Consider the following 20,684-nt stretch of genomic DNA (forward strand, 5'->3'; position numbering starts at 1 on the left):
TGCTAATTACTTTCTACAAATTGAAAAAGTTGAAAGAATTATGTTGGATGATAAATAAAATCTCACCCCTGGTGTCTTTTGATATCAAATATATCAACACTCGTTGATAAAAGTGGCAAAAATCCTCGGCAAGCCTTGGAATTTTTCCACTTTTATCAGCTCGTGTTGATATATTTGATATCAAAAGACATGAGGGTGAGATTCTCTATTTATCGTATAATGGGTAGGTTTCTCAGCAGGATAAAGCCGACGGTAAAAAAACGATATCCGTTGGGGTCATATGCGGATAGAGATGCAAATATCAAAGGTCAAGTAGGGACTACTTTCAGTGTTTATAAACAAACATGGCGTCGCACTTGTCATTCGGCGATCGAGTCAGAATTAACTATAGTGAATCTGGATAAACTACAGTGATAATTGCTACAATTATAAAAAAAAACAACAGTCTTATATACTGATAATCAGTGTCGAACTGGGACGTAACTAAGGCATTTTATAAGTTTTGGCAACTTTGGAGATATAAATTTCGAAACAATTTTGCGAGGGCACTAGGCCTAGCCAAGCGGGATCAGTAGCCATATCTGTGCTTGTAGACCTCTGCGGCTTCAAACCTTTTCCACAAATACAAATAGTTGGATTTAGGCGAAATATGTATGAATTGTTACCTTGTTTCGTTTTGTCGCTGTGTGTACATCTGACTACACTTCTTAACGTTATGACAGGACAGACTGACTGTCAACAACGTCTGACTCGTAGACTAGGGTTAGAGTAGCTTCCCTTTGACAAAGGGCAGTTACTCTAGCGGACAAACCGATGGATTGCCACGAAAGGCAAGTAAAAACAAATGTTGTTTTGCGTATATGTTGCTTCGCCACTGTATAAGAAACAGATTTCAGTTGGAACTATAGTGGCTACTGTCACTGTCCGACTGACACATCACTTACCCTGTGACGTAATAAATATTAATCCGCACATTCCAGGAAAACTCGCAATGTTTATGTAATGTTTGTGAGTGAGGGGAAGCGATTTTGAAGCAGAATTAAAGAATGACATTATATGATAAAGAGGTTATCACGCTTGTGTGTTTGTGTATTAGGAATAAACACACTCGCGTGATAACCTCTATATATTAGACATTCGGGAATGTTCGTTTGTTCAGTTTTCAAAAGTTTTATTGAGAACTTTGCCAACATATTTTTCAAGCTTATTCTGAAGTCGCCAGGTTGAAACGAGTACCGTAAAGCTCGAGAAAGCTGCTTTCTAATTGGCTGACGTTTGTCATTTCAGTGGTTGGTCAAAGTTCGCGAAAGGTCATTCTGACGTGACCCGTAATGGGATGTCCTCAGATCTTTGTTTAGCGGCAGCGAGAACTTAGATCTGATTTTAATGAGATTGAAGTAGTGCAGAGTTGTGTCCCTTTATTTACCAGGATCTCATGGACATGCAGGGTTCAAGTTTCTTAGACTGTCAGCATCACTGACTTTTTGTGTTGGCAATTAGGTGCTTCACTCTGGGAGAGTGGGTTCGAATCCCGTATGTTTCCGATCTGTCTTCTCTAGGTATACTTGTGACACAGATTCAAACACCGAGCCCACAATGTTGATGCATGGTCAGAGAGTGATTAAAGTATTCACTCATTATGCTGAATGCCTCAGTTCGATTCTCAAAATGGGTACAAAAGGTCATTTCTGGTTTCCCCCACTGTGCTAAAAACGCTGCGTAGAACCCCCCTCACTCATTGTCACCTGGTCCGGGACACAGGATTAGAGGCAGACAAACATGGCGGTGTCCACCTTGCTGGGATGGTTTCCCCCACTGTGCTAACAACGCTGCGTAGAACCCACCTCACACATTGTCACCTGGTCCGGGACACAGGATTAGAGGCAGACAAACATGGCGGTGTCCACCTTGCTGGGATTTTTTGCCTGAGTTTATAGAGCTCTGTGTCACATAAGCGTGACTACAATGTCACACACAACTTGATGGATTGCGATGCACTGCCAGGTCGACCCTCCGTGCACATGTACATCAGGAAGGCGTGGCAAGCACGTGATGCAGTCATATTTATCATCTATATATATTCATCCAACATCACATGTCTTGTTGCCTGAATATGGTCTACAATAGATAGTATAGCTGTTTTCTCCTTGGCTGAAAGTAGTGTACCGACTATGTCAGGAATGTACAGGTCTGCTATATAAGCTGGAATTCCAACCTGTGGGCTCTGAGTTCATTCTGCATGCATGCACACTGAAGGATGTGTCATGTCATATATTTAGGTTATTACATCCTTGATGTTTGTTTGTTTCTTGTTTAAAGCCCCACCCAGCAATATTCCAGCTATATGTCTGCGGTCTGTAAATAAATAATCGTGTCTGGCCGAGACAACCCAGTGGATGATATCATGAGTATTGATCTACGCAATTGGGATACGATGACACACATCAACCAATTCAGTGAACCTGACCACCAAGCAGGCACAAAAAAACATCTGTAAAAGTATAATGTGTGGACTATATGTAACATCAATAATTACAGGGACTTCCTATTTATTGATTATCGGCAACATATTCATGGTTTAGATGAATAAACTTATACACAAAATGTAGACTTGAAGTTTATGACAGGACCATCTGTGATCATGCTGAACAGCCAGAGGAAACACATGACGAAGCTGCACGTACAGCTGACAGACCAATCAACAGAATGAGGCACATTTGGCTGTCCTTATTTTGTGAGGTTGTTGTAGACAAGAGCCAGAACCATGACAACAGAAGTCAAACAGTTTAATCAAGAAATGATGCTCAGGGCTCCAGGTCATCTTCACGTTTGCAATAATTTACTATGCATTACAATTTATTTTGAGGTGCTTGCATACAAATATGCATACCGTATTTCCTCTATTAGACGCTGGGCCTCTAATAGAAGCCCGGTCAATTGTTCAGTGCAAAAAATAGAAGCCGGGCCTCTAATAGACGATAAATTGATACAATTAATGATCCCTTTTTTGGACCTAAATTACATAATGAGGACTCCCTTTCTCTTCCGGTAACTCCACGTGTGTCGGAAAACGGTCCTCAATCCGATATGTATTAATAGAAGCGGGGCCTCCATTCGACGCCGGGTCAAAGGCTTGTCCGAAATAAATAGAAGCCCGGGCGCCTGATAGACAATTAATACACCTCACAGGGTTAAAAACTGGCACTGGTCCTATAGTCCTGGCCAAACTGCCCAATAAATAAGGTATCATAATGACTAGTAGAAATTTGCCACTTTTATCTGTTTGCTATATGTTATCATAAGTGGACAAAAAATGTTAGATTCTACTGCTGCCTCATTGTAGTTACTCTCTTGTAGAATTAACGCCGCAAAATTGAATTTGGAACAGAATACACAGTATGGGGTATCAAATGTTAGATTTAGCACAGTAACCTATTGAAAACGCAGTAGGTTTATCTCCTAATTGAATATCAAGGGAAAACTATCTATATCCAGTGTGAAAAACATGGGAGTAAATACTGAATGTCTCTAAACCGTTTGTGGATCTGTTTTGTGGAGAGTGTGTGTAGGAGGAGATCACTGTCATCGGATGGCTCCAGAGACCATCTGTGGATGTATATAGAGTATTTTAAGACTACTACATCAATGTCAGCAGCCATTTGTCAAAAGGAGGTTGCATATCCTGGCATTCAACAAAAGGTTTGACCTCCAGTTGTCCACTGGATGTGATCTCAGAAATTACTGTATTCTCTGTAATAAGTGCCCTGGGCGATCAGAAAATTGACGAAAAGGGGCACTTATTAAACCATAAACAAAAAAGGTTCAAAGGTTGAGCAGTAGTGACAAACTTAGTTGAAACGTCTATGAAACTTACACTTTTCCTATAATAGTTACAAGGAGATTGTGTACCTTTTCTCTGCTTCTGTTTTCTGGACAAACATCTGTGAAATACACTAGAGATATGGACCGAAGCATACATTGTCGGCCTTAAGAGGGGTGCCCTAAATCTTAAACTTTAAACATTTTGCTTTTCCCGGATCCCGGGACACTTATATAACAAGCAGATGGAACTATTTTCTGTAACAGGAAGTTAAATCGGCTCATTGTTTTGTTGATTCATTGCCATTGGGTACATGAGGCTGTTGTGTTCGCGGTGTTTACAATGACTGGGTTTCTTCTTGAGGCCTCACAAGTGATAGGAACGTTGTTAGAAGCGTTGCTTTATCTAGCTGTCTTCACATCTGGGATAACAGTGTGTGTGTAGACTGGGTTTGTTCTTGAGGCCTCGCAAGTGATAGGAACGTTGTTAGAAGCGTTGCTTTATCTAGCTGTCTTCACGTCTGGGATAACAGTGTGTGTGTAGACTGGGTTTGTTCTTGAGGCCTCGCAAGTGATAGGAACGTTGTTAGAAGCGTTGCTTTATCTAGCTGTCTTCACGTCTGGGATAACAGTGTGTGTGTAGACTGGGTTTGTTCTTGAGGCCTCGCAAGTGATAGGAACGTTGTTAGAAGCGTTGCTTTATCTAGCTGTCTTCACGTCTGGGATAACAGTGTGTGTGTAGACTGGGTTTCTTCTTGAGGCCTCACAAGTGATAGGAACGTTGTTAGAAGCGTTGCTTTATCTAGCTGTCTTCACGTCTGGGATAACAGTGTGTGTGTAGACTGGGTTTCTTCTTGAGGCCTCGCAAGTGATAGGAACGTTGTTAGAAGCGTTGCTTTATCTAGCTGTCTTCAAGTCTGGGATAACAGTGTGTGTGTAGACTGGGTTTGTTCTTGAGGCCTCGCAAGTGATAGGAACGTTGTTAGAAGCGTTGCTTTATCTAGCTGTCTTCACGTCTGGGATAACAGTGTGTGTGTAGACTGGGTTTGTTCTTGAGGCCTCGCAAGTGATAGGAACGTTGTTAGAAGCGTTGCTTTATCTAGCTGTCTTCACGTCTGGGATAACAGTGTGTGTGTAGACTGGGTTTGTTCTTGAGGCCTCGCAAGTGATAGGAACGTTGTTAGAAGCGTTGCTTTATCTAGCTGTCTTCACGTCTGGGATAACAGTGTGTGTGTAGACTGGGTTTCTTCTTGAGGCCTCGCAAGTGATAGGAACGTTGTTAGAAGCGTTGCTTTATCTAGCTGTCTTCACGTCTGGGATAACAGTGTGTGTGTAGACTGGGTTTCTTCTTGAGGCCTCTCAAGTGATAGGAACGTTGTTAGAAGGGTTGCTTTATCTAGCTGTCTTCACGTCTGGGATAACAGTGTGTGTGTAGACTGGGTTTCTTCTTGAGGCCTCGCAAGTGATAGGAACGTTGTTAGAAGCGTTGCTTTATCTAGGTGTCTTCACGTCTGGGATAACAGTGTGTGTGTAGACTGGGTTTCTTCTTGAGGCCTTGCTAGTGATAGGAACGTTGTTAGAAGCGTTGCTTTATCTAGCTGTCTTCACGTCTGGGATATCAGTGTTTGTGTAGACTGGGTTTCTTCTTGAGGCCTCGCAAGTGATAGGAACGTTGTTAGAAGCGTTGCTTTATCTAGCTGTCTTCACGTCTGGGATAACAGTGTGCGTGTAGACTGGGTTTGTTCTTGAGGCCTCGCAAGCGATAGGAACGTTGTTAGAAGCGTTGCTTTATCTAGCTGTCTTCACGTCTGGGATAACAGTGTGCGTGTAGACTGGGTTTCTTCTTGAGGCCTCGCAAGTGATAGGAATGTTGTTAGAAGCATTCTTCACAGTGTGTGTGTCTGTCTGTGCATGTGTGTGTGTGTAGTGTGTGTAGTGTGTGTGTGTGTGTGCGTGTGCGCGCGCGTGCGTGCGTGTGTGTAGTGTGTGTGTGTGTGTGTGTGTGTGTGTGTGTGTGTGTGTGTGTGTGTGTGTGTGTGTGTGTGTGTGTGTAGTGTGTGTTTAGTGTGTGTGTGTGTGTAGTGTGTGTTTAGTGTGTGTGTGTAGTGTGTGTTTGGAAACCAGACAAACCAGTGATGGTCTTTGCCATAGGGGTACAATGAAACGCAATCAACAAAGTCACCGAGTCTGACTATCCATTAAGTTGCCTCCATTTGGTTGCTGACGATAAATTCTAACAAGGGGAGACAACTCAGTAGTGGTAAAGTAAGTAGGAGGAGTGGGCAGCAGGAATGACGACTGCCACTTTTCATTTATTGAAGGAGGGTCATGCTTTTGGTAATCAACATGATCAAGAAGAATAAAGAACCCTTTTATAAGTTATAATGTTGGCACCCTGTTCCTTGATTCAATGAATGATTTCGTTAGACTTGATGCAAAACATTTCAATATGACTTTGTATAGAAATCTAATGAATTTGACACTTCACTTTCCCATTTATTAATGATGATGGTAAATATTCAGATACAATACCCATTATTGTGTGCACAGATTGACATGTGGAACAACATGGCACTCGGTGGGTCTGATTGGCTGTGTTCGGTCCAGCGTGACGGACACCAAGTTGGTCAACTACAGCCGGAGTCTGTACAGGAAGTTGGAGGCCGAGGGTCATGGCATGGGTAAGTAGGGTGATGTTAAGTGGGGATTAACGTCACGTCCAAGATTATTGCACTCATATATAGTGGTGGGACGATACACTGATGCATTGGTGGATCCCGATATTTCACTTCCCAGTACAAGTTTTGTGTGTTTGTTTGTTGTTTAACGCTGGACTCAGCAATATTCCAGCTATATGATGGCGGTCTGTAAATAATCCAGTCTGGACCAGGCAATCCCGTCATTGACATCATGAGCATCGATCCACACAATTGGGATACGTTGACATGCATCAACCAAGTCAGCAAGCCTGAACACCTGACCCGTCTCTTACGACAGGCGTAGTCGCCTCTTACGGCAAGCATAGGTTCCTGAAGACCTATTCTACCCCAGATCGATACTGCTCTATCGATCACAGTTGCACACAAAGTAAAAAGTATTGATTCTTACCTTAAATGTATTCTTTAATAAATGTTACACCAAACACTAATTAGTAGTGAAAAAGTAAATATTTTCATACTTGACACTGCCAACAGTTAATCATTACTGTGCCAGGTATTTGGCCATCCTGTCTTTGAAAAATATGGGCTATGCACTATAGATACGAGCACATACAAGTATTGTGATAAGTATCGGATTGTGAGCAAGGTATTGTGATACGTATTGGATCGCACAGTTGGTGTATCATCCCAGCCCTACTTATATAGCGACATGCGTGCGTGCGTGTGTGAGTGCGAGTGTCTGCTTGTACTAGTCCGGACTAATGCCGATTTTATGGTGCTAGCCCACTGAGATACCATGCCACATTTTAACATGAATAACCCACTCAGACACAATATTCCTGACTCCCAGCTAACCAGTCCTTGTTTTAGCCCCTTAATGCCGAACACCAGGCAGGGTAACAACAAGTCTCATCTTTTAACATCAATTGGAATGACATGTCTTTCGATAGAACCCCCACTAGACCATGGAGGCCAGACACATTTTGGTCAGCATCAAACACTGGAAGACACTAAATAGAAGATTGTGCCTCACTGTACATGCTGTTACCATGGTAACCTGCTTGTGTTTCCTGCAGGATGGAAACAGTGTGGCAGCATCTCCCTGGCTCGGACCAAAGACCGAATGACAGACCTGCGGCGGAAACAAGCTACCAGCAGGTGAGATGGACTGCCGGCAACCTGACCATGTCGGAAGGCTGATCACCAAACATCTTGTTTAGAGGACATTTCCAAACTGATGCATCAGTGACAACATTTATGTCCGTTGCAATTCCCTATTTTGACTTGTACCATATGTTCCTGTGTTAATACAGGTGAACAATTGACTTGCCTTTGTATGTGTTTGTGACGGGTGCCACTGATGGGGCAAGATGCACTAACCTTTGTGTGAACACCTGGTGTCATCACTATTTGATAGTGATTCATAAACACATGCTTATAATACAGTCGGAATCGTACAACGACTCTGCTTTTGGCAAAGATTTCCTATGAATATGGAAAGGGTTTTGTTGCTTTTACTTCCCATCCTTCTTTAATACTATCTTATTAAAATCACATATTTTTTTCAATACGATACCTGTCTGTATTGATTAAGCACCATGTCTCCTACTCCCATGGACCATGTTCTGTGTTGGTTTTCTTTTATAAATAGCAACAAGGTGGTGAAGAAATGAAACCAATTTGTTTCAAAAAGTTAATGTCTGAAAAGCTCCAGAATCCAAACCCCCACTCCCTAACAGATCCTTCATTTAGATTGGGGAGATCACTCAGGGCCATCTGAAACCACCTTCTGTTGATTGGTTGTCAGATGTTCACGCAGAGAGATATTGTATCGGAGTATAATAAAATAGCCATGACACTCATTTTCTCCCTGAACAGATACGGTGGAGTGGAATCCCACATTGTGAGCCCATCAGAGATCAGCGACCTCAACCCTCTTGTCCGCCATGATGACTTAGTGGTGAGATCTTCCTTGTAATTTCAACTCCTCTAAGGGAGTTCAACTCATTGTTTGTTTGTTTGTTTGTTGTTTAATGCCGCTCTGAACAATATTCCAGCTGTATGATGGCGGTCTGTAAATAATCGAGTCTGGACCAGACAATCCAGTGATTTACATCATGAGCATCAATCTACCCTATTGGGATACGATGACATGCATCAACCAAGTCAGCTAGCCTCACAACCTGATCCCCTTAGTCGCCTCTTATGGCAAGCATGGGTTGCTGAAGACCTATTCTAACCCGGATCTTCTCAGGTCTCAAACTCATTGTACACCAGGATGTGCTGACCAAGTCAGCTAAGACGCCACCTGCTGGCCAAGATTGGTACCTATAATGATCCCATCGACACCAAATGTCTGCATCCCCTCACGGTCCATGTGGCGGCAATTTCTTCCCGATGAAGCCTACAAGATGCAGTTACCACACTAATTCTGGATGTTTAATGACAGGTTTATGATAAATAGATATCCAGAAATTATCTCTAGCACTAGAAACTAACATTTTTCGTCCACGAGTTCTTATAATGATAGCATATAGCAAAACCCTTAAAATAGCAAATTTCTACTAGTCCTTATGATAGCTTAACTATGCAGTTTGGCAAGGACTATGGGACTAGTGCCAATTTATAACACTGCATCCCAGTTTAACTAACTGAAGGTTTTCAGGTAACCAGTAGAACATCACTTAGTGTGATGTATAGAATGTTAGCCATGCAAGGTGAAGTAACTAGTGGCTGGTTCTGTGTAGGGAGGCTTGTACATCCCAGAAGATGGCGTCACCACAGCCCCAGATGTTGCCATGGTGATGAGTGGACTGGCAAAACAGAAAGGTTGGTGACAGTTTAAACTGAGACACAATGTTTACAGAGTTAGAAATTAATGTTTATTTTCAGCATGTTTGCTAGTCTACAATAATGATCTGCTACACAGTTGCCATCTACCTCATGGTAAAAGTCGTAGTTGTCATGGAAATGTCACTAGTCCTCAAAAATTGCTAGTCTAAGACTATCAGACTTATGGTAACTTTGAACCCTGTAATATTTGTCCTACTCCATCTCTACTGGTCATGCAGGTTCAAGTTCACTGATCAACATGTGAACCCAAGCCTCATTCACCATTATTGCTCCTGACATGACCTCACTAGAACAATACCTAGAGCAGTATGACCCAGCTAGAACAATACCTAGAGCAGTATGACCCAGCTAGAACAATACCTAGAGCTGTATGACCCAGCTAGAACAATACCTAGAGCAGTATGACCCAGCTAGAACAATACCTAGAGCAGTATGACCCAGCTAGAACAATACCTAGAGCAGTATGACCCAGTTAGAACAATACCTAGAGCAGTATGACCCAGCTAGAACAATACCTAGAGCAGTTTGACCCAGCTAGAACAATACCTAGAGCAGTTTGACCCAGCTAGAACAATACCTAGAGCAGTATGACCCAGCTAGAACAATACCTAGAGCAGTATGATCCAGCTAGAACAATACCTAGAGCAGTATGACCCAGTTAGAACAATACCTAGAGCAGTATGACCCAGCTAGAACAATACCTAGAGCAGTATGACCCAGCTAGAACAATACCTAGAGCAGTATGACCTAGCCAGAACAATACCTGAAACAATATGACCGAGCCAGAACAATACCTAGAGCAGTATGATAATGTGTAGCCTGTTTAGAAGCTTGGAAATATAAAGGAATTTTATCCAAATAGTTTTTTTCTATTGTTTATAGCACAATTAGCAATATTCCAGCTGTATCATGGCAACCAATATTTAAAAAAAGATATTCTTTTTTAATAATTTGTTTATTAACAGATATATGTTTGAGTCAGGGAAATAAACCAGTGGATGATATTATCTTTATTGTGTGCAACATATGTTGTTGTCTGGACAATCGTCACGGTCATGTGGTTGATTGATCAGGTATATTTGTGTACAATGTAGGGTCCTGTAGGAAGGTGAGCTTCAGTACCCTGGTGTTGTGTTCCAGGTGTGAGGGTGCTGGAGGGTGTGCAACTTGACAGAATTCTCACCAAGAATGATCAAGTCTATGCTGTGGAAACATCCCTTGGCACAATCAACTGTGAATACTTCGTGAACTGTGGAGGACAGGTAGGTGGTGTGGACTCACTCACTCACTCACTCACTCACTCACTCACTCACTCACTCACTCACTCACTCACTCACTCACTCACTCACTCACTCACTCACTCACTCACTCACTCACTCACTCACTCACTCACTCACTCACTCACTCACTCACTCACTCACTCACTCACTCACTCACTCACTCACTCACTCACTCACTCACTCACTCACTCACTCACTCACTCACTCACTCACTCACTCACTCACTCACTCACTCACTCACTCACTCACTCACTCACTCACTCACTCACTCACTCACTCACTCACTCACTCACTCACTCACTCACTCACTCACTCACTCACTCACTCACTCACTCACTCACTCACTCACTCACTCACTCACTCACTCACTCACTCACTCACTCACTCACTCACTCACTCACTCACTCACTCACTCACTCACTCACTCACTCACTCACTCACTCACTCACTCACTCACTCACTCACTCACTCACTCACTCACTCACTCACTCACTCACTCACTCACTCAGCACATAAGAGTTATTACAATATTTCCCCACCAAGCTGGCAGGAGATTTGTATAAACATGTTATTGCTCAAGTATTATGAACAAACAGCCAAAACAACAGTATATTATTATTCATTTCAATCCAACCAACCTGAAATTCAGAATTTCCATTTGATTGGTTTGTGTTAGAAACATGTCATAGTGATCATGTGTGATCACAAGGTGCAGAGTGAGTAAGTGAGTGTGTTTGGTTTTATGCCGCGTACATAGCAATAGTCCAGCAATATCGCGGCGGGGGACACCAGAATTGGGCTTCAAACATATGTCGGGAATCGAACCAAGGTCTTCGGCGTGACAAGCGAACACTTCAACCAGCAGGCTACCCATCAGCCCCCATAAGGTGCAGATGCAGAGACCGACAAGCCATACAGACTTATTGTAAATTTAGCAGCTAGCATCACCAGGTGCTGTGAACATCCAGTGAGGATGCTGCTGCTGCTGAATCCTCAGCAGGTTGTGAGTAGGAACTAAATGATGACTGGTGTCTGCTGCAGTGGGCTCGCGAGGTTGGCAAGAAGTCGTCCCCGGAGGTGAAGGTCCCCCTGCACTCCTGTGAACACTACTACATCGTCACCAAGCCTATTGAAGGCGTACCCAACGACATGCCAGGTACGTATATCTCAATAGTAAGGTCACTACACTGTCACCAAGCCTATTGAAGGCGTTCCCAATGACATACCAGGTACATATATCTCGATAGTAAGGTCACTACACTGTCACCAAGCCTATTGAAGGCGTACCCAACGACATGCCAGGTACGTATATCTTGATAGTAAGGTCACTACACTGTCACCAAGCCTATTGAAGGCGTACCCAACGACATGCCAGGTACGTATATCTTGATAGTAAGGTCACTACACTGTCACCAAGCCTATTGAAGGCGTTCCCAATGACATACCAGGTACGTATATCTCGATAGTAAGGTCACTACATCGCCACCAAGCCTATTGAAGGCGTTCCCAACGACATGCCAGGTTCGTATATGTCGATAGTAAGGTCACGATACCTTACACAATACCATACATGAAAACTTGATTGTTGCTCTGTAAACACTACTATTGGCTTATAAACAGAAGCCCAACCACAATATATCTAGTAGTTTTGAATTGCTGAATTAAAAACGTTTCCTGAAACACGAATGTGACCAACCATGAGATAAGGGACCTTATGGGTGAAACATCACATTTTGACTTTTCATTAAATTATAAAACTACAGCATTACACAAGCTTCAATTCCTATTTATGACAGAGATACATGACATCACACATATCAATCTTCACTCATGTAAGTTGACGTCCAACATCTGTATGACGTCTTAGCACAATTCCTAGCATCCATAAACTGCCTTTTCTCCTTGTGGGTCACAGTTTGTTTTGTTTTTTCCTTGTAATTGACCGTGATGTTTTGAAACTAGGGCAGTACTCCTTCATGAGATACCTGTTGCCACTACCCCTGCTGGTATGTCTGTGTCTGCATCGAGTCTTCCCTGTTTCAGTTATTCGGGACTATGACGGCTACACCTACTTCCGGGAGTGGAATGGGGGGATTCTGGCCGGGGGGTTCGAGCCGGTGGCCAAGCCTGTGTTCACTCACGGTATCCCAGACAAGTTTGAGTTCCAGCTGCTGCCGGAGGATTGGGACCACTTCCGTGAGTAGCTCCCATCCACAGGAATAATGATTTAATCTACAATCCAACACCCCACTCTATCATGTCTATATGTCACTATACTGGGACTGAAATACCATCTCTCCAAATTGATGCATCACTCAGATTCAGATTTATTCTAAGTCCAATGATGGCAGTCTAAAACGGACTATAGACATATGTGCACGTGACTCCATTATTATCCCCCGCCGCGCGAAAGCGCGAAGCGGGGGATATAGTATTCACGACCGTCCGTACGTCCCACCTGTTTGTTGCCGCGATATCTCAAGAACTAAACACTGGATTGTCTTCATATTTGGACCTATGGTGTATATACAGACTCCGCAGACACCAGTCGGTTTTGGTGACCTTGACCCCATTTTCAAGGTCACAGCAGGCATATCTGCTTTTGGAGTTGGAAAACGGTGTTGCCGCGATATCTCAAGAACTAAACACTGGATTGTCTTCATATTTGGAACTATGGTGTATATACAGACTCCGCAGACACCAGTCGGTTTTGGTGACCTTGATCCCATTTTCAAGGTCACAGCAGACAAATCTGCTTTAGAGTTGGAAAACAGTGTTGCCGCGATATCTCAAGAACTAAACACTGGATTGTCTTCATATTTGGAACTATGGTGTATATACAGACTCCGCAGACACCAGTCGGTTTTGGTGACCTTGATCCCATTTTCAAGGTCACAGCAGACAAATCTGCTTTTAGAGTTGGAAAACGGTGTTGCCGCGATATCTCAAGAACTAAACACTGGATTGTCTTCATATTTGGAACTATGGTATATATACAGACTCCGCAGACACCAGTCGGTTTTGGTGACCTTGATCCCATTTTAAAGGTCACAGCAGGCAAATCTGCTTTTGGAGTTGGAAAACAGTGTTGCCGCGATATCTCAAGAACTAAACACTGGATTGTCTTCATATTTGGAACTATGGTGTATATACAGACACCGCAGACACCAGTCGGTTTTGGTGACCTTGACCCCATTGTCAAGGTCACAGCAGGCAAATCTGCTTTTGGAGTTAGAAAACGGTGTTGCCGCGATATCTCAAGAACTAATCGCTGGATTGTCTTCATATTTGGAACTATAGTGTATATACAGACACTGCATACACCTGTCAGATTTGGTGACCTTGACCCCATTTTCAAGGTCACAGCAGGCAAATCTGTTTTTGGAGTTGGAAAACGGTGTTGCCACAATATCTCAAGAACTAATCGCTGGATTGTCTTCATATTTGGTAGTATGGTGTACAGGCGGGGGATATTTCGTCACTCTGTGACAAATACTTGTAATGATAATAATGCAGTCTTCACAAAACATCCAATCCCTCTTATGGGGTTTTCAATTCATACCAACACATCTACTTCATGATAAATACAACAACAATACACAGGGGCGGTCTCAAAAGCAGAACTGGGATGTGAAAATATCACGCCTAATCACCCCTGTATCAAAGCTGTCAACTATCATTTCATGCTCTATCATTGCTCTATACAAGATGGGATATCTGTTTCAGAGCTACTTCTGCTCCTTCATCAGGTGATGCTTAGTATGTGTTGTGTAAATATCATGATTTATATATATGTATGGTACTCTATGCAATTACAAAGCATTCACCTGATAAAGGAGCAGGAAGTAGCTCTGAGCTGTCGTACAAAGAATAAAAGAAGTTGGTTTCCATAAACAAGTGGCATGTATTCTGTGTTCCTGTATGTAACATCAGTGTTCCTGTGTTGCGTGTAGAGATCCTGCTGGATGAGATCCTGCACCGGATTCCCTGCATGGAGACAGCGGAGGTGAGGCAGATGATCAATGGCCCCGAGAGTTTCACACCCGACTCCAACTGGATCCTGGGAGAGTCAGCTGAGGTAACGGACACACTGACTGTAACATGGTGTGCAACTCGCGTGTTGACTTGCGTATTGAAGTTGACTGGCTTACTGATTGACGTGTTGACTGGTGTGTTTACTGGCGTGTTGACTGACGTGTTGACTGACGTGTCGACCGATGTGTTGACTGACGTGTTGATTGACGTGTTGACTGATGTGTTGACCGACGTGTTGACTGGCGTGTTGATGTTGACCGACGTGTTGATGTTGACCGATGTGTTGACTGACGTGTTGATGTTGACCGACGTGTTGATGTTGACCGACGTGTTGACTGGTGTGTTGATGTTGACCGACGTGTTGACTGGCGTGTTGATGTTGACCGACGTGTTGACTGGCGTGTTGATGTTGACCGACGTGTTGAATGGAGTGTTGACCGACATGTTGACCGACGTGTTGATGTTGACCGACGTGTTGACTGGCGTGTTGATGTTGACCGACGTGTTGACTGGCGTGTTGAATGGAGTGTTGAATGGAGTGTTGACCGACGTGTGGACTGGCGTGTTGATGTTGACCGACATGTTGACTGGCGTGTTGATGTTGACCGACGTGTTGAATGGAGTGTTGACCGACATGTTGACCGACGTGTTGATGTTGACCGACGTGTTGACTGGCGTGTTGATGTTGACCGACGTGTTGATGTTGACCGACGTGTTGACTGGCGTGTTGACCGACGTGTTGACTGGCGTGTTGATGTTGACCGACGTGTTGACTGGCGTGTTGATGTTGACCGACATGTTGACTGGCGTGTTGATGTTGACCGACGTGTTGACTGGCGTGTTGAATGGAGTGTTGACCGGCATGTTGACCGACGTGTTGACCGACATGTTGACCGACGTGTTGACCGACGTGTTGATGTTGACCAACGTGTTGATGTTGACCGACGTGTCGATGTTGACCGACGTGTTGATGTTGACTGACGTGTTGACTGGCGTGTTGACCGACGTGTTGACTCGAGTGTTGACTGCATGTTTCAGGTTGCCAACTACTTCGTGGCAGCAGGGATGAACTCCCGGGGGATTGCTGGAGCTGGGGGTATTGGCAAGTACATGGCAGAGTGGATCCTGGACGGGGAGCCCAGCATTGACCTGTGGGCACACGATGTCCGACGCTTTGCTGGTCTCCATAACAACAAGCGGTTCCTGCGAGACCGAGTCAAGGAAGTCCTAGGTATAACATCCTTGTTCCATATTGTTGCAGTACACAGCCATAGTCTACTGGGAACAAAGGACTGCCATGACAATCGGGATTTAACCTAGAACCTTCATTCTTGTAACAGTTCAGAAGGTTTTAGTGGTAAAGTTACAAATAAGAATAAGTCAGTACCCGTTTGACCATTGTTGTTGGCAGTTTATTACCAACGCAAATCACGTTTTGAAATAATGTAATTTATGACTGAATTGTGCCTACCTGTACCATAATGTATTTCATGTCCACCCTTTTTTGAAGGGAAAATGCTTCAAGCATATCCTGACATATGCTGCTTTGCTTGCCACTCCTTGCAAACTGTTATACCAGTATTATGCTGAAGCAGAGAATTGGACTCTATGTATACCACAAGGCTTTGTGAAATGATAACTTGAGGCTAATAGATCTGCTCTGTGCATTTTCAGGATGTGACAAACGTAAGGGAAAGCACTGTCTGCATTAAAGCTGCAAGATCAGATTTGCAAAGTTTTTGATATTTTATTTTCTGACTTTTAAATCCAAAATTCATTACCCTGTAGTGTGTGAAGATAGCAGGCATATGAAGGGCTTTCTGGAAATAGTTATTGCTAAAAATAAATTCATTGAACGCATTGTGAAAAGAATCCATCTCTTCCTCTCTGTATTTACTAAAGCTTCACAGCCAACACAGCCCGAACAGCAGTACACTCTGGGTAGGGCATAGGTAGTGCTGTAGCAGGCTGGGAAATGTGTGTGATATAACTGGGGAACTGTGTGTGATATAGCTGGTAGATGTGTGATATAACTGGGGAAATGTGTGTGATATAACTGGGGAAATGTGTGTGATATAGCTGGTAGATGTGTGATATAACTGGGGAAATGTGTGTGATATAACTGGGGAACTGTGTGTGATATAGCTGGTAGATGTGTGATATAACTGGGGAAATGTGTGTGATATAACTGGGGAACTGTGTGTGATATAACTGGGGAAATGTGTGTGATATAACTGGGGAACTGTGTGTGATATAGCTGGTAGATGTGTGATATAACTGGGGAAATGTGTGTGATATAACTGGGGAACTGTGTGTGATATAGCTGGTAGATGTGTGATATAACTGGGGAAATGTGTGTGATATAACTGGGGAACTGTGTGTGATATAACTGGGGAAATGTGTGTGATATAACTGGGGAACTGTGTGTGATATAACTGGGAAATGTGTGTGATATAGCTGGTAGATGTGTGTGATTGACTGGGAGATGTGTGTGATATAACTGGGAGATGTGTGTGATATAACTGGGGAACTGTGTGTGATATAACTGGGAACTGTGTGTGATGTAACTGGGGAACTGTGTGTGATCTAACTTGGGAACTGTGTGTGATATAACTAGGGAAATGTGTGTGATATAAATGGGGAACTGTGTGTGATATAACTTGTAAAATTGTGTGTAATACAACTGTGGAAATGTGTGTGATATAACTAGGGAAATGTGTGTGATGTAACTGGGAGATGTGTGTGATATAACTGGGAGATGTGTGTAATATAACAGGGAAAATGTGTGTGATGTAACTGGGGAACTGTGTGTGATATAACTGGGAAATGTGTGTAATATAACAGGGAAAATGTGTGTGATCTAACTGGGGAACTGTGTGTGATATAACTAGTGAAATGTGTGTGATATAACTGGGGAAATGTGTGTGATATAACTGGGAAATGTGTGTGATATAACCAGGGAACTGTGTGTGATATAACCGGGAGGTGTGTGATATAACTGGGGAACTGTGTGTGATATAACTGGGGAACTGTGTGTGATATAACTGGGGAAATGTGTGTAATATAACTGGTTAAATGTGTGTGACATGACTGGGGATATGTGTGCAGTATTACTGGGGAAATGTGTGTGATATAACTGGGGAAATGTGTGTGATATTACTTGAGAAATGTGTGTGATATAACTGGGGAAATGTGTATAATATATAACCAGGGAAATGTGTGGGATATAACTGGGGAAATGTGTGTTATATATAACTGGGGAAATGTGTGTGATATAACTGGGGAAATGTATGCAATATTACTGGGAAATGTGTGTGATATAACTGGGGAAATGTGTGTGATATAACTGGTTAAATGTGTGTAATATATAACTAGGGAAATGTGTGTGATATAACTGGGGAAATGTGTGTAATATTACTTGGGAAATGTGTGTAATATTACTTGGGAGATGTGTGTGATATAACTGGGAGATGTGTGTGATATAACTGGGAGATGTGTGTGATTTAAATGGGGAAATGTGTGCAATATTTCTTGAGAAATGTGTGTGATATAACTGGTTAAATGTGTGTAATATATAACTAGGGAAATGTGTGTGATATAACTGGGGAAATGTGTGCAATATTACTGGGAAATGTGTGTGATATAACTGGGGAAATGTGTGTGATATAACTGGTTTAATGTGTGTAATATATAACTAGGGAAATGTGTGTGATATAACTGGGGAAATGTGTGTAATATTTCTTGGGAAATGTGTGTAATATTACTTGGGAAATGTGTGTGATATAACTAGGGAAATGTGTGTAATATAACTGGGGAAATGTGTGTGATATAACTGGGGAAATGTGTGTGATATAACTGGGGAAATGTGTGTGATATAACTGGGAAATGTGTGTCATATTACTGGGGAAATGTGTGTCATATTACTGGGGAAATGTGTGTAATATAACTGGGGAAATGTGTGTGCACATATAACTTGGATGTCGTGATTGGGCGCACATGTCAGATGCATTATTGGTCACTTATGTACATCATTCATGGAACATAGCAAGAAATCTAAAGACAATTGATTGCGGACACAGTGGAAGCAATACCACCTGTAGGCCATTGATAAAATACACGTAGGTGGGAAGCGACTCTGATCTTGCACTGTAATGCTTACTGTTGAAATGACATTCATATTGTCACTTTATTTTATCACTGTTATTCTATATATTGGCCAAGATGATATCACAACTTACTGAGCTAACAAAGGGTAAAACTAAACATGCCCCAATGAACCAAATCGGTAATTCTATCTGACTGACATTATAACATCTAACTGCCTAACAATTACCTCACAAGGTCTTAGTCACAACACTCATGGCATAGTTTCCCTCCCACATCAAGCTGACACACCGTGATATAACAGGACTCCTGTTCATAGTGGCTTAATTCAACTCACTCACTCACTCACTCACTCACTCACTCATTGCATACCAAGATTTAGTTTAACAAAGGAGTTGTAGTGATGAGGCTGTCATATTCATCTGTAGAAACAAGCCACTCATGCTGCTCCAATTACTTTGAGACAAATGACTCCAGTCTCACTGCAGTATAGGATTATCCCTGATGGAACTTATGCCTCACACTTTTTAAGAGTTACCTCCCCTAGGTTTCCAAGTGATTGTAAGTTACGATCAACCAAGAAAAACATCTCCAGATTTCCTTGTTTAAGCCAGAATGCCACAGTTCTGAAATTCAAAAAATCTACAGATGTTTGACAAGTCCATCACAAAATCCAAGACGAAGTTATATATTTTACAGCAACAAAAGAGCAGATACATACGTTCATGGCCCAGTGCCTTGGTGCTGAGATGATTCTCCCATACTTACACTTACCACAGTTGTGCTGCCAAGATCACACATGGAAGCAGACCAAGGGTGCCATTGTACAAAGCAACCTTAGGCTTAAAAACATAAAACAACTGGTTCTCAGGCAATGGCTTTTGAATTTATAGAGGTGTTTTTTTGTGTTTTATTTTGTTGTTGTTCAAACTGGTATGTAATCAAATAAAAAGGTGTACAGTCAACCTGGAAAAGGGCCTCCCTACATAAATATATTCCTTGATGAGTAAAATAAAGTATTGGACTACCAGTGTGTGCATAATACACACACACACACACAATGAGCTTGGACTTTTATTCCCAAGGTTGAGACATTATTGTGAGCACGTAACACTGGAAGTAGCATGTCAACAAGTCATTGTGTTCATTGTGTATCTCGACTTATGTTTGTAATCCATTATTTTACTTTTATCCAAAATTTCAATCAATTTTGTTTACAATAATTTTGTTTTAATCATGTACGTACTGATCGGCAAATCACAATATTTGGCAGAATATTTCCCAATTTGTATTTTTAAAAAAATAGAAATTAAAACAAAACGTGCTGCCGACTTTATGATGATGCAGGCAGTTATTTGTATTGTCCTTAGTGCGTACTGATCGGCAAATCACAATATTAAGCAGAATATTTCCCGATTTGTATTTTAAAAAAAATAGAAATTAAAACAAACGTGCTGCTGACTTTATGATGATGCAGGCAGTTATTTGTATTGTCCTTAGTGCTATGACTGTCGTAAGTCTATGTTAAGTATGGAAGTTACGATCACTTACTGCTAAGATCTCTTTGTACAACGGCACCCTCAGCTTCTTCTGAATGCTACCAAACAATTGAAGTCTATCCCTGGCCAGGGAGGTCGGCATGGACCCCTGTGCTTCGTAATGGCATCGGGGCGGTCGGGTAGCCTAGTGGTTAAAAGCGTTCGCTTGTCACGCCGAAGACCCGGGTTCGATTGCTGACATGGGTACAATGTGTGAAGCCCATTTCTGGTGTCCCCCGCCGTGATATTGCTGGAATATTGCTAAAAGCGGCGTAAAACCAAACTCACTCACTCACTCACTCGTAATGGCATCCACTTCCCAGACGTACAAGTCCCGGGATGAAGGTGAAGGGGTTTTGCATGCTTTGCTTAATATGACAACCACGTATCAGGTG

At 42.5% G+C, this 20,684-nt stretch overlaps 1 protein-coding gene across 4 annotated transcripts in view; it reads left to right on the top strand.

The window, feature by feature from the left end:
* Positions 1-20,684, top strand: part of LOC124152226 (pyruvate dehydrogenase phosphatase regulatory subunit, mitochondrial-like) — a 68,688-nt gene that overhangs the window by 34,946 nt on the left and 13,058 nt on the right. For all 4 annotated transcript variants that reach the window (XM_048380399.1, XM_048380398.1, XM_048380400.1 and 1 more), the window contains exons 3-11: positions 6,370-6,500; positions 7,556-7,637; positions 8,358-8,439; positions 9,227-9,308; positions 10,473-10,594; positions 11,654-11,768; positions 12,656-12,808; positions 14,566-14,690; positions 15,686-15,878. In XM_048380399.1, coding sequence (XP_048236356.1) covers positions 6,370-6,500; positions 7,556-7,637; positions 8,358-8,439; positions 9,227-9,308; positions 10,473-10,594; positions 11,654-11,768; positions 12,656-12,808; positions 14,566-14,690; positions 15,686-15,878 — 1,085 coding nt within the window. The remainder of the gene's footprint in view (positions 1-6,369; positions 6,501-7,555; positions 7,638-8,357; positions 8,440-9,226; positions 9,309-10,472; positions 10,595-11,653; positions 11,769-12,655; positions 12,809-14,565; positions 14,691-15,685; positions 15,879-20,684) is intronic.

Source organism: Haliotis rufescens, unplaced genomic scaffold, assembly GCF_023055435.1.
Source record: "Haliotis rufescens isolate VD_foot unplaced genomic scaffold, xgHalRufe1.0.p SCAF_30, whole genome shotgun sequence".
Taxonomy (NCBI): Eukaryota; Metazoa; Mollusca; class Gastropoda; order Lepetellida; family Haliotidae; genus Haliotis; species Haliotis rufescens.